At 39.5% G+C, this 15,528-nt stretch overlaps 2 protein-coding genes across 2 annotated transcripts in view; both read left to right on the top strand.

The window, feature by feature from the left end:
- The window catches only part of mei-9 (DNA repair endonuclease XPF mei-9), a 64,335-nt gene extending 50,554 nt beyond the window's left edge, over nt 1-13,781 (top strand). The window contains exon 6 of the mRNA XM_070207042.1: nt 13,542-13,781. Coding sequence (XP_070063143.1) covers nt 13,542-13,589 — 48 coding nt within the window. The 3' untranslated portion in view covers nt 13,590-13,781. The remainder of the gene's footprint in view (nt 1-13,541) is intronic.
- LOC116652158 (uncharacterized) lies at nt 6,851-7,572 on the top strand. Its single transcript, XM_032440117.2, has one exon. It carries the CDS (start codon nt 7,042-7,044, stop codon nt 7,339-7,341), a length of 300 nt encoding a protein of 99 aa, XP_032296008.1. The 5' UTR covers nt 6,851-7,041; the 3' UTR covers nt 7,342-7,572.
- Nucleotides 13,782-15,528: the final 1,747 nt, after the last annotated feature.

Genomic DNA, 15,528 nt, shown 5'->3' with positions numbered 1-15,528 from the left:
AGCTCTGGAATTAGCTCTGTGATCCAGGGATGGTCTTAATATATTCCACTATGATTATTTCAGCTTGTTTATCGGACCTATTCGTTATTTACTGTGTCGATAGTGTGTTAAGCATTGATATCGAATCGTGATCGTGTTCCTGACCTCTTCCTATGTTATTTCAATGATATTCCTGTGAGTTTTTCTGCGATATTGGTTCTCCGTTCGATATGCCTTTCACTCACATTGGCATACGATTTTTTTTGGTTTAAGGTAAATTCGGCTGAGAATTGTTATAAGAACCAATATATGCCAATAAGTCAACGGCATTTTAATCATTTAATGTGTACAAAAGAAAACGGAATATGGGTGGAAAGTGTATACAGTGATTCATGCGTAAATGTTACCTGTGACCGTTAAGCCTTAGGTGTATTTGCCATTTGGCGCGTCGAATCACTCGATTGTTGTGAAAGGCATTCGGCATAATAACGGTAATTTCGCATACTTAACTGTTCATACAAATAAATTGCTGTTATGTGGCATCGCTTTAATCCGACATAAATGATAAACGCAACATATTACAACGAGCTGCAGAATATCCTTTTACAATACCCTGTAGTCAAGCATGGGCTGGCTTGGGTATACACGTATGCCCAGCCAGTTGGTAACCTTACATTGGCTCTGCGTGTGCTTAATGGAACACAGAGTATGTAGCGGCTAGAGTGAGTAGCTCTAAAGATTTTTATATGCGGAGTATGCAAGGCTGGCCTTTAAATTAATAAAAATGCATTCAAGCTTTTTAATATATTAAGTTATTTATATATTCATGTATGTATATTCTATTATGTGTGAACAATGAATTTATATAAGGAACTACTTAATAGGGTATTCGAAAGCCTACTACTGCTGATCGTAGGCTGTTTAATATGCATCTATCATTGCCGCTAAAAATGTAGGGTAACTGGGAGGTGACTATTCCACTCAAATGCATTTATACATATTATAAGCTGTTCTGCTCGCATTCCGGGCCCAATAATAATGTTGTGCATCATTTGAAAGAATGACGCTTGGAATTTATTTATTTTATGTGCGAGTGTGTGGTTGTGTATGTGTGTGTGTGTGTATTAAATGCTAGCGAAATTACACTATAAAAATGCTGTTTAATTAGCATACGGCAGCAATTAATTAATTTGTAAAATGAATGCTGCAATGCGAGCAATGAAGGGTCGACTGTAACGAGGGGCATGAATGGAGAGCGGCAGGCATTGTAAAGCGGTATTTAACATTAAATCAAAGATTATTGTATTACTAAATGCGACGGGGGCTGAACAAGCAGCAGCGGGCAGGCTGAAGCGAATACAATAAACTAAACTCAAATTTAAATTCGCAAGCGCCAATAAAAAAAGAATTTAAATACAGTTTCCATATCAGCAAGTGAAAGATACGTGAATTGGTAAGAGCCTGATTTTATGGTTCACTCATAAGTATTTCGGTCTTTACCCAAATGGTTTTTGCTGAAGCCGCATTTATTGACATCAAATAGCTGACGGCCAGCCGATTGAAACAGGCGCGGAAATTGCCCGATTTCAAAATTGGACTTTATCAGTCGTGAGTGCTGCACTGACATATACCCTGTAGCTCTTTCAAAATATAACTTTATATAAATATTTTCCATTTAGCTTGGAACACGATGGATTGAAACTCATAGAAAAATGTTCCGAAAATTTCTTAAGACTCCTGAAATCGATTTTTTGTCATTTGTCTTACTTAATATGCCTACCAAAGGCGTTGCTTCTTGGGTGATTTTAAAATTTGGAATATATTGAGTTGATATTCTTAAAAATGTGCATTCGAAAGTTCTAGTCCTTGGAGACTGTAGCTTAAATGAGCTTGAACAGTTGGCAAATATATTTTTGCTGTAACTTAAGATCAACTCCCATCTAAGGATTAACTAGACTCGATTGCAAGTAATAAACATATGCCTTACCTGTTAATTTCGGTAATTTGGTTTTTACAGGGTATTTTGAATAAATATAACTTAATACAATTGCAACGTTTGAGCCTTCCGTCAAGCAGCCAATTGAACTGGCCCACAATAAGTGTTAAATATAAAAAGTTAAGCAAACAACTATTAAGTGCAGTTGGTGATACAGCTCAACTAACAGATACCCTGCAGACAAAAAGGTATCATATAAGCAATTCATAATGGATGCGAAGTGCATTTTCAAAGGGTATCATGCGGCATGCTCAGGCACATGATGCCCGTTGTATACAATCGATTGCGTGGCATTTCATGAAATTAATGAGCGAAAAAGTGCATACACATAAATTTATATGTATACGCATTAATGCTGATTGCTTGGCAAGCAGACTCGGACTCGACTCTACATGGGTCAGCAGCAGATGACACAGTCAGCTGGAGGGGCATGTGCAAGGGCTGCGGACAGGGATGGTGTGGGTGTAGCAGAAGGTTGCTGGCTGGCAGCCACAACTGTTGACAACATAATCGACTTGAACTTAAAAAGCTGCAATGTGTTAATTGAATGTCCCATGGCACATGTCACATGAGCTTGACGTCATCAGCATTAACATCAAAGTAAATGTTATCGTTATCGATGTCGATAACGATAACGTTATTGTCGTTTTCTCTATTATGCATCATTAAAATGCCAACGATTACCTGTGCGCAATGTCTTCAAATAAAAGCAAATGTCTGGGGCAGAGGGAGAAAGTGTTGGGATTAAAGATTGCATATTTGAATCATGGACTTTTAAAGAGCTTTTTGAAATGTTGTTGTTAATGTTGTTTTCGATTGCAACAGTTCTCCTTTTAACATCGTATTTTTCTTTGGGTTAGCGACGTCTAGCACAGCTTTCCAACACTTCTTATACTCAAATATACTGGGAAGATATGAGTTGCATATATATTAATATATATAATAAGCTGATAACCTGACTTTAACTAAGTACCTAGCATACCCAGCAAAGGGCTGACGTATTGCAACATCAAGTCTTACCTGGTGGTCAATCCCAAAATAAGTTTAAATTCACAGCTGACTGAGATTTTTCCATGTAGATTCTTATCTAAACTGCTTTAGAGAACGCTTTTAACGAGAGGTCAGTGGATAAAATTCCAATACTTAGCAGCCTGAGCATCTCTGGAACTGTCATCCAGATGTGCATGTGGGGTAGACACAGAACATATCCTCAGATTAATCATCGTAAATATTTTCTCAATTTCGGCATTAAAAATACCTAAAATACCTATTATGAACTGTAAATGATCAGATGTACCCAAATTGTGGTAGTCTCTTAGTTGGCAGCAGAGTATCAAATTTTGAAAGCTGAAATCGTTAATTAAAAATGTGTAAACTCAAACCTAGACAATGTGTTAAATTTGTATAATTTTCTAGAGTATGTAATGTTTTAGTAAGGAAAAGATACTCTATGCTGAGTGCTGTTACGTTTTTTAACGTATGTTGGCCATGCCACAACTCTAGCCCAACATTGTTTGGTCTCTTTTGGTCGTTGGGAACAGTTGACTACAGATTGTTTGGTTAAACGTGAAGGCGTGTCGTTTGCGCATGTGCAACCAGCTGGAAGCGTTTGCGCTCTCACAATATCGAAACGTTGCGCAACATTTCGCGCTTAGCAACAATGTTGCAACAACAATATTGCAATGCGCATGAGCGCTGGCCACATGTTGCACGTATTGTTTTGATTTGTGCGCCTTGTTTATGTTTATAAGCTTTCCAAACCATCGCTTCATAACGACAGGTGGTTGTGCGGGCGTGTATGTGTGTGTATGTGTGTGTGTGTGTGTGTATGTGTGTTGCTGTGTGTAGAGGGAATATTTATGCATGGCAATTGCTCAATGTCGCCCGTCTGCGTCGTCCAGAAGTCAGAAGTGACGCCAGTTTGCAACCCAACTCCAAAGCTCGGCATTGTGTGCTGCCAGCGCTAAGGCATTTGTCATTTCTCCTGCCTGGTAGCTGTGTGTGTGTGTGTGTTTGTTTGTGTGTATGCTGTTGTTGTTTGTGCGCATCTATGCAGCAATTGTTTACGTTGCCGCGTGGCTTGCCACTTGGCGCAGCATTCAATTCGCGCCGTTGCCAAAAAGACAGATTTCGCCGTCCCGCTGCATACCTGTCGATAGCTGCAGAGCCCCGTCACGAGCCCACATCCGCCCACAGGTAGGTCAGGGAATGTATTTTTTGTATTTTTTTTTTTTCAGCTTCCCATTCACGGCACACTTCACACATTTTGCAGCCATCGCGCTGTCACTTTCAATCTGGTCGCAGCTCAGCTCTGGCTTTGCTCTTGCTTTGGCTTTGGCCACATGCCAGCAGTTGCCAGTTGCATGACTGGCTGCCTGCCACAAATTGGTTGCATGCAGCTGCGTTGACTGTCCTCCTGCATGCCAGCCTGCGGCTATGCAGCATAATTCGTTTTGGCTGCTGCTGCTGCTGTTGCTGCTGCTGCTTTTAAGCCGCTTACAGAAGCTGCGTGGACGCATAACTGGCCCCAGGTAGCCAAACGCCACCTGACAGCCCCCACCGCAGTCATCTCACCCACGCTTCTGTCCCGCTCAAACTGCTCCGCTGACCTTTTCTGACCCGCTTCATTCCACATAAATAAAACGTGTAACTTCGTTTGCTCTTGCATTTTACTTGATTCCAGCCGTGGCCAATGCACAGTCATGTATAGTCCAGTGTTGTGCAATGCTCTGAAGTTATGTCAATTAATTTATCAAAAGTACGAATGTATTTATAACAAATAAATCTCTGTGTATTAAAAGTTCTTTAATGCTACTTTCCTTGCTTGACTTTTTCTCTTTCCACTGCGTTTATTTACTCTACAGCATTTATTTTAAACTGCATATTCTTAAACACTGCACTAAAAACCTTTGTCTGTTTCACTTGTGCTTACCCACTTTATTGTCAATCCAAATCTCTTTCACCTACACCATGTTTTTCTGTCATTTTTACTCTGCCTCTCTCTCTCTCTCTCACTCTCTCTTTCATTTAATTTTCCTTAAACATTGCCTTGAAATTTAACCATCTTTTATTGTGTTTTTTGTTTCTGCTTTATGTCTCATCCTTATATGTTGCGCATCCTTTACAATGAGAGAAGTCCAGCAAGTTTTAGAATCAGCCCAAGACCTGAAACATCAAACAGCTTAGCTATGTTTCTTTTTTGCTCTACTAACGTATAGTTTTGAATGGCATATGTCTGCAGCTAGTCCGTCGGTCACAATCTGTTGCTTTTTGGCTACTTCGAACCAAGGACCCGGCCAGAAAGGTGCTTCATTGCGGCTGGCAGCGACCAAAAGGCTGACTGAGTCATCGACAACTGGTCATGGACTCAGCTTCACTCGCCCGTCGAGTGGCCGACATTGCTCTCCCGGCTAGTTAAGCTCCTGGCGTTCCCGTTCACCAAGCCCGGTCCGTCCCGGACCGGCATCAATGGTTACTGCAAAACACACAAAGCTAAATCGCGCACAAAGCCAATTGCTTTGCCACTCGGCTGCAGCTGAAAAGTAGCTGTCGACTGGATGGCAACCCTGCTCGCTCTATCACTCACTTCACTCCTTTTTATTTTGCTGTAGTTACGGATACTCATTTAAGTTGATTCACCGCATCAACAACAAGACACACACACGCACAAAAACAGCGACGGCAGCGTCGGCAGCGACGTCGCCAGCCAATGACACTTTATGACAATTGCACTTGGCGGCTTAAAGAAGTCTCAAATGGAGGCGGACAGTTGCTTTATCTCTAAAAAATAAAAAAAATTTAAAGAATAAGCAAATAGGGGTGCTCCTCTTGAGAGTGCTCGTCCAGCAGTTACCCTATACTCGGCAGCTGCGGACTGCTTTAGGCTTCTTCCTTCGCATCTAATTGTAGACACAGTTACACGTCGATTTACCGATATCTGTCGATTTGTAAAATATATAAATGTTATCGAAAATCGGAAATTGAAATCATGCAAATACGCGAAATTTGATGTAAGTTTAGTAAGTCAAGCAGTCTGCCAGCTTAAAAGACTTGGCGCCCTGTCTTGAGCTGCAGTATACCCGCTTGCAAGACACTTTCACTGGGTATAGGGCACACAAATAGAGAAAAAGCTAAACAAAAGCAGCCAACGGCACAAACAAGTGAAAATCGTTCAGGGAAAACTGCCTTCGCTGACGCCAACTTCAGCTTTGAAGGAAATCCGCACAAGTGGATGCTGCAGGGTGAGCTGAGTGCAGTGGAGCGGGGAAAGGGAGGGGCGAAGAGAAGGATGGGGGTGGGGTGAATCTACTGGTTAGTGATTGCGGGCAAAAATCGTAAACAAAATGCCGGAAAGGCAACAACATGGCGACATCGCAGCCACGTGCTCCACATGCCCAACCAAAATGCATGATGTGTCGCCAGTCGCGTCGCAGGACGAGCCCCAACCTGCCCCTTCCTTACGTCTGCTGCTGCTGCTGCTGCTGCTCTTCGTCTGTCGCCTTGATAATGACTTTTTGTCTTTGCTCAAATGTCACTTGATGCTTGTCCTGGCTCGCTTTGCCTCTCTGCTGTTCTGTTTCCATCCGCAGTGCTCATCCTCAAGCTCGTCCTTGTTCTTCTGCACATGCTCGTCCTGCTCTTTGTTGCTTCAGCTGCTTTTGTTGTTGTTGTTGTCTCGCCGCCGTTTCCTTTTTTTTATGCTACAAGGTTATTCAAGTTCAAATTGCAGCTGCCTGCCCTGCCCGAGACTTCCCCCGAAATTGTTGCTAGCCTTGATTAATTGGCCTGGGTGCGGTCGCTTGGGCCTTGCCCGAACTGTCGCCAACTGTCGAAAACTTCAGGCCTGCTTCCTTTGTACATTTTGGAGCACACTTACTCTCTTACACATACACACACACCCACACACATACACACAATAACAATAACACAAAAAAAAAAAATTTTAATTTATTTCTCCGAATCGAATTTTGAGGCGGATGCAACTGTAGGTCCTGTTGCTCGGTCCAGCCATATGCCTTCCGTTCTCTAGTCCAGGCCTACAGACCCTGTTCCTGTCCTGGTGTAGCATGCAGCTGGGGTACAAATTGCAGCGGGCGCCGCAGCAGCGCTGCCTGATACGCAATCTGATGCGGACCATACTCCAGGTGCTGCAGAGCTCGCAACGTCCCATGAGCGACACGGAAATCATTTCGGCCCTATCTGTGCGCTTCCGGCGAGCCGATCCCGAGTTCCAGCGCCAAGTGCGACTCAGTCTCCAGGATGCGGTCAGGTATGGCATACTGAAGCGTCAGCTAAATGTCTTCTCGCTGCGCTCCAAACGGCTGGCAGAGATCTTGGACATCCTGGTACCAAGCAGCGGCCGGTAACTACGTTGACCATGCCTCGAAAGTAACAAAAAACGTTTGAAAATAAAAAACTCAAACGCATCGATTTGCCTTTTGTTTGGCCAAGTACAGCCACGCAGTCTAAGAAAGTGCAGCTTACCGATAACTATCGATTGCACATAAAAGCAATAGCGATTGTAAAATTTCGATGAATGGACAAGTAGAGTTAAATTGCTTAGAGAGACAGTGAAGAAGGTTGTTAGTCAAGGCAATTCCTATCAATAGCTGTCGATTGCTCATCAAAGCAATAAGAGCTATATACATATAATAATCTATAGCTATCTCTCAGTCGATTGCTTATTTTTTTAACCAAGTAGATACGAATAAATGATTAATTTACTTATCGATATATTGTTGATAGTGAGTTTATCGATATACCGTACAGTTATGCAGAATAACAAACTGAAGGAAATTAGTAAAGTTCACTTTTAACTGAGGAAGCGCTCGTTCGCTTTTTCTATTCTCAATTTTCTCTAGACATAAACTTTATCGACAACCGTTGCGTAAGCTGCAAACAGATATCGATAAGAGGAGTGATATCGAAGAGAGGAAATAGGTCTCGTATAGTTTTTGTACATTGAACTGTAAATGTTAGTAAACGTCAACGGAAATCCAGTTTCCAAATCAAATCGCTTAATCGTTAACAGGAAATAATCGATAAGCGAGCGGGCTATAAAAACTAAATTAAAACATTTGAAGCGTAAGCAATTGAATTACATTTGATAAATTACACACCCCCGAAAATACAAATCTCAATGGAAATATTATTTTCGATAGATTCTGGAAAATAAAATCAAAATCAAATCCAATTGAAATGCATAAATTATGCTGAAAAGTATGCAACAAATTTTTTGTGCACATTGTAAATACATACGTGCACCTGCATACACACACACGCACACACATATGCACACACGCGTAATTTACTGTCACTGCATCTTTGTTGCATAGAGGAGGGGTGGGGTGAGGGGGGGGGGGGGGCGGTTCGGTGTTAACACTGGGGAATTTTGTCACGTTACAAATGTGAAGCGAATACATTTGTGGTAAATATTTGCGGTTATCTAAATGAAATGCGTTGCATACTTTCTGGTCGTGCGGCAAATACAAATACAACAACACCCATAAATAACGCCCAAATACAATAACGCCCTGGCTATTTGCATTGGAGCGCGAAATATGCAATTAAAGCATAAATTAAGAGTTTAAATTCAAAAATCATTTTGATAACTGTCAGCGCGAAAAGCACACTGAGCTTTACAACAGCTTACTAAATGTTTAGTTTTATTTGTCAATTATAACTGTTCCGAGGCGAAAAGCTTTTTGGGAGCATCCTTGTCTATGTAATTTTTTTTTGCTACTCTAAACTCTTTCTAGTCTCTAAGCTTCGGACAAATTTTGTAAGGGCAAAGCTTCTGGGCACATCTTAGTCTCACAGGCGATTTGGCAAGGACTTTCGATGGAAAAGGCATTGCGGAATGTCTTTACATAATTTTCATTAATATTGTCATTTAAAATAAATAACGAGTTTGCAGAAATCTGCAGTTCTTAGTTAATTTCATAAACAGCGCTTACTTTCGTCAATCGTATGAATTTGCCCACTCCTCTTTCGTAAAAGAAGATTTGCAGAACATCTTTGCAGAATTTTCTAATTCCATTTAAGGGAGAAAGTTGCATCTATAGCCTTAAGCTAATTTCAGAGGCAGCTTTCATTTTTGTCTGTCGTCAGACGCGATGTCACCTTTTCAAAATGCGTGCTTCGTTGAAACGAAATTGCGGAACATCTTCAGCTTACAAGCATTGAATTTTTTTCAAGTGTAATTTTTTTGTGGCTTCTATTTTTTGGTTTAATGTCTGCTTTTCTCTTGTTTTGTTGTGTGTTCCGTTTTGTGCTTTGTGGCAGGTCTGCAACATTGTCTAAAATTGTGAAACCGTTTTGTTTTCCATGTGTAAATCGCTGACCGCGTCGCGGCTGCCACGCCCCTCAACATTTTGGGGCGCCGGGTCGGGTATGTAAATGCAGTCGCATGCATTATTAATAAATAAGCCGCGGGACAATGAGGTGGGAGTGAGCGTGGTTGGAAGCCAACGGATGGCGGGCGGCCTTTAGCAACCATCCAGCTGTTTAGTTTTAAGTTGTGTTGTGTCCAAAATGCGAATTATCCTCTATTCGGCATCTATTAACATTTAGATAGAGTTTTATAAGGTAGAACAAGGTCGTCTACCCAGATCTGTATCACAGACTTCGAAGCTCAAGTTTGAAGGGTGCATATAGTGGAAGATGAATGTACACATGTATGTATTTGGTTGTGTGCACATACATACGTTTGTATGTATGTGTGTATGTATGTATGTATGTGAAAATATGTTCTCTTATGCCAAATACACACCAGATTTACTTTCCGCTGCGCAGAATTTTAAAGGTATACGTATTTGTCGATAAAGCCCTCCTCCTCGATTCTCATGAATTCAAGTAAGACATAGAGGTTTTCATGCTTTGTGTTAGAAGTGTTAAGTGATAACAAGGTATTTTCCCCTTAAAAAAATTTGGTGTGTGTATATAGGTATGCAGGTACAGTTGTAAACATATATGCACATATGTACATATATATATACATATACATAAACATATGCATATACATATACATATACATATACATATACATATATATACATATACATATACATATACATATACATATACATATACATATACATATACATATACATATACATATACATATACATATACATATACATTACATATACATATACATATACATATACATATACATATACATATACATATACATATACATATACATATACATATACATATACATATACATATACATATACATATACATATACATATACATATACATATACATATACATATACATATACATATACATATACATATACATATACTATACATATACATATACATATACATATACATATACATATACATATACATATAAATATACATATACATATACATATACATATACATATACATATACATATACATATACATATACATATACATATACATATACATATACATATACATATACATATACATATACATATACATATACATATACATATACATATACATATACATATACATATACATATACATATACATATACATATACATATACATATACATATACATATACATATACATATACAGAGACAGATACATTACATGATACAGAGACATATACATATACATATACAGATACATAGTACATAGACAGATACATAATACATATACATATACATATACATATACATATACATATACATATACATATACAGTATACAGAGACATATACATAGACATATACGTATACATATACATATACATATACATATACATATACATATACATATACATATACATATACATATACATATACATATACATATACATATGTGTATTTTTGCATATGTATGCATGTATGTACATATGCATAAAATATGTATGCGCAAGTATTTCCTTATACTCATATGAATGCATGCATGTAGTTTTGAATGTTAACATGTATGCACTTACACATGTATACATGCACGAATGTCCATATGTTGTCCATATGTTACGTATGCACGTACCTATGTCTGCACGCATTTATTTATAAATGAATGCATACACATATGAAAAAAGAATTACCTATAGTAATTTAATGCTCTCTCCCTCTCTATCCCTCCTTTTGAAAGTGATTCAAATGAGATCTCTAAGGGGGCCCATTTTTGTTCTTTTTGCTTAGATTTGCGGATTTTATTTCTTATTTCCGCTACGTAATTGCAAACGGATACGGAAACGCGCACAACTCATAAATTAACCCAGTTCTAGTAGCAAAATTTGAAGCCAAAAATGTACAAAAAATGGGAAACATGAAAAACTACATGACGTTATCATAAATTATTAATTAAAATAAATTGAGGCTTAAAGAGAAACGGAATATTTCAAAAATTTCAAAAACAATGATTTGTAGAAGGTTACAAATCCGTGTAAACGTCTACAAATCTATATGATGTATCTATGTATGTATGATTGATAAAATTAGAGCTGTTTCTTGAGAGATGAATGTATAGATTGATCGATTAATGTGCTTAAACAATGACGGCGTGGAAGATGTATAGGTTAAAGAATAATGATAAATTAAAGGCTAAGTGGAAGATTGATTGTTGGATTAACGAATTGATTGATTTACAAATTGATTGAAGGCTTGCTAGATTGCTGTATTATTGGAACCCCCGGCCTTGGTCATTCATATTTGTTGTCGCTGCCTCTGCAGCCAACATTTGAAATTCTCATATTTTGTAGTTCCGTCAAACAGAAACTTTACTAAGTAGTTTTGCTTTTCTAACCTATAGGGACTCTGTACTGAGCTATAAAATGATTCAGTTATACATTTATTTTCAATAGGATATATAAGCCAGGTTAGTTTTACAGTGAATAAACACCAAAAGCACAACAAAAAGAAAAACAAGAAGAGAAAGCAAAACAACAACCAGTTGACGTTTTGAGCCAGTTCAAGTGGCAAAGGCTTCTCCTTGTCGAGTCGCCAGTGGTTGGCCGGGGCAAAGTTCAAGAGTTGTGAACTTGGCAAAAAATGAAAAAGAAGAAGCAAATAAAACAACAACAATAACTACAAGAACTACAACAAAAAACAGGCGCCGCACACTTGTAAATTTCTTATGAGCTTCGTCCACACCACACACAAAGTAACCAACTAGCAGAGTGTGTGTGTATGTGTATGTCGTGTGTTGTGGATATTGCTGTTGTTGCTGCTGTTGTTGTTGCTAGCAGCACGCACAATTAAATCAAATTACCTCAAGTGCACTCAACGCTTTTTCAAAGTCTCAGCCTCAGTTGGCGGCTCAGTAATTAAGCTTTCTCTCAGGTGGGGGACGCACAGTTTTGTGTGTGTGTGTGATTGTATAGTTGGGTTGCTTCCGGTTCTGGTCATTGAACTTGAACACACACACACACACACACACACACATACATACAAACATACACACGTGTGCGCTTTTTGAGCAACTGACACTTTTAGCACTGAACTGTGAAATGGAACGCAACGAAAAGCTTTAATTGAAATCGTCTTTTTAACAGACCCTCAGAACTTAGCTTGGCCTAACTGCAAATACCCTGCTACAAATAGTCATAATATATATGGATAAGTGCTTTTTTTTCGACTGCCTGTTGGACAACTTCATGTAAATAGTTGTAAATCAAGTTATTCCACACATTAATACTGTACTTCTATACAATGCAGAGAAATGTATTGCAAAAAGTGATATTCCTTATCTGTAAATGATTGAAGTGAATCTCAATAAGATTGCCTTAATATGATAGCAAACCTGAGCTATGGGTATTAATATTTATTGTCTTCTAACAAAAGTAAGCCACCCAAATATAGAAACAAAAAATTCTGAGATGTAAATTGAACAGAAAACAATGATTTTCCTTTCCAATGATTGTCTAGAAACTAGCCAGGCAATCTATTGCATATCTAGCTATATAGCTTTATATACAAATATTTACTTGACTGACTGATTGATGGACTGACTGAATGTCTGATTGAGTGATCAACGTACAGCCCAGGCCGTCAGTAGCTGAAGCTGCACTGTATGTCATTCGAATGCATGTTATGTTGGTTTTTTAAGTAGTAAATTCCACCGATGAAAAATAATGGTAAGAAACTTTTTGGTATAGACATATGCAAAAATAAATATACAAATACATTTTTAAATATATTTTCACAAATTCATTAGGAAAATGTTTTACACTTTTCGCAAAATTCACACCGCCTGGGCGTAAATAGTTCTGGGGCAATAAAATGTTTAAAGCCTTGCATAAAAACTTTTGAATACTTAAGTCTGCAATTTGAATTAATCCACCTGTATGGTCGAAAAAAGCACGAACAATTATTGTATAAGATCCGCTTTAAATGTGAATCGTACACTTTTTTTTCACATTTACGCCGCTTGTTGGAAAATGGGGTCAAAGGTTGGGCAAATGTAAAATTGTGATCCGATCGGCTTTAAAGTTATTTGAATTTTTTTTTTTGCACGAAGTTTGCAACTTTACTCGTGCAAAGCCGGATAATAGCCGTTAGTATTTATATACTGAATGAACATGTCATAATACCCTTTGCTTTTTATAGGGTATATTAATGCCACATCGCCAGGGGAATCAAAGTGCATATGTGTGACAAGTTGGCAACGAGGGCGGATTTGTTCTGGTAACAAAGGCGACTAAAATACATATGCGATGCTGATGGAAAGAACAAGGACGATGTCAACGACAACGGCGACATGGGATGGTTGGCAGGCGAGAGAGGCGAGCCAGCCTCAACGTCAACGTTGAAAGACGCATTACGAATATGCTCCAAAGCCTCTGGGGACCGACTACAACTCCGACTCCGACTCCGACTCGGACGTTGTGCCTGAGTATCGCGTATATATGGTATGTGGTACTGTAGTGTATATAAGTAGGTTGCATGCTGGGGAAAAACCTCAAAATGTGAGAAACCGAAATTAAATTTACATCAAAAAGAGGGCGGCGGTGGGGGCGAGGCCTCTGGGCAGCAGACCAGCAACACGTGAGGGGTGCCTCAAAGCGCCTTGGGGGGTGTTCCATTGTTATTTTATTAGGTGAGAAATGTGCTGAGGGGTTAGTGCTGGAGGGGTGCTGGGGTCGGGGGAGCGAAGGTACTGATTGTGTGTGCGTATGTGTGCAACAAAAGCTCAAATAAATAAGCAAAATATGCCCGCTGGTCGCTGCGTATGCGATTTCCGTTTCCTGTTGCCGTTGCGGGGGTTGCTTGGAATGCGCCAACGGGGGTAGTCGTTGGGAAGGGCTGGTAAAGAGGGGGGGCAGGGATGGGGGTGGATACATTTGGTACATTAAATTAGTTTTGACACGTAAATGCGTTTAGAGAAAGCACCTTGCCCTCCTCAGCTGCCCCTCCTCCGAAACAGCTACCCCGCAGCATGTTAACATGAGCAGATGCAGCTGCTTAAAGGTGTTTCCCTTTTTTTTTCTTTTAACTTTTGATGCCGTGCTCTCAGAGAAAAAATGAATTTAAGAGATACATTTTGATAGGAATAGTGTGAAGGTTTTAGAGTCACACACAATCGATTTGTTGGCCTCTTCATAAACTGCTTTCCCACGAGTATCGGCTATCGATGGTTTCTACAGCTTGAGAGCCAAAATGAATATTTTTCCTATAGGTTGCAGGCCATTTCATTTGGTTTGCAGAACTACTGATGATTTCTTTCATAGTTCAAACCGCAAATGGTAGAAAAACAAATTGCAGAGCATCCTTATATTCGGCACAGCCTAAGGTTCACAATTGAAGCACAGTTTTAAAGTCCACGAATGTGCTCCGTTGCGGGTCTTCTGTTTGCACATATAATTTACAGGATATCGTTTATTCGGTCACTCACCCTCGCTCTTGCTGGTTCTGTTCAAATTTTTCAAGCTGGCATTCGCGGCATTTTGTAGCATAATTTTAGGCTGTCACTTGCTCAGCTGAAATATGCAAATAAATTACGCGGAACGTGCTGCGCTGAAATGCACAAAATTTATGGTTCGAAGCCAACCCACCCAGCCACACGCACGCACACCTCGCAGTCGGCTGCTACTCCTCTTGCCCCGCTCTTACTTCTCCATTAAAAACTGAAATACAATTAACATGAAATTAAATGCCTGTTATTATTGTGCCTGTTTGTGCCGTGTTTCTGGCTTGTTGCTTGTTGTGTTGAGTGCTGTTTGCCACGCCCCTTCCCTACAGCCCCCCTCCCCGTTTCCCTTGCGCCAACGCTTTAACAATCGCCCCTGGCGCGCGTGCCGTACAACCTTAATTGGCCACCTGCATTTAAATGCCGCCAACTTAATTGCCATTTGTTGCATGTGCGCACCTCCTGACTTGCGCTCCCAACTTTGACAAAAAATAAACCTATTTAAAAAAAAAAAAAAAATAGTTTCGGAATTAATTATATGTACTTTTGAATAGCTATTCACTGGGACTAATTTTGGGGCGAGATGTCAAAACAATATTTCAATATTCATATATAAGACTTTTTGTTGTGTTTGACAAACTGACTGCCTGATTTATTGACTGGTTGATTAACTGACTGCATAACCGA

The sequence above is a fragment of the Drosophila virilis genome, chromosome X, assembly GCF_030788295.1.
Source record: "Drosophila virilis strain 15010-1051.87 chromosome X, Dvir_AGI_RSII-ME, whole genome shotgun sequence".
Classification (NCBI taxonomy): Eukaryota; Metazoa; Arthropoda; class Insecta; order Diptera; family Drosophilidae; genus Drosophila; species Drosophila virilis.
The sequence above is the reverse complement of the archived record's forward strand: the minus strand, read 5'-3'. Positions and strand labels throughout refer to the sequence as shown.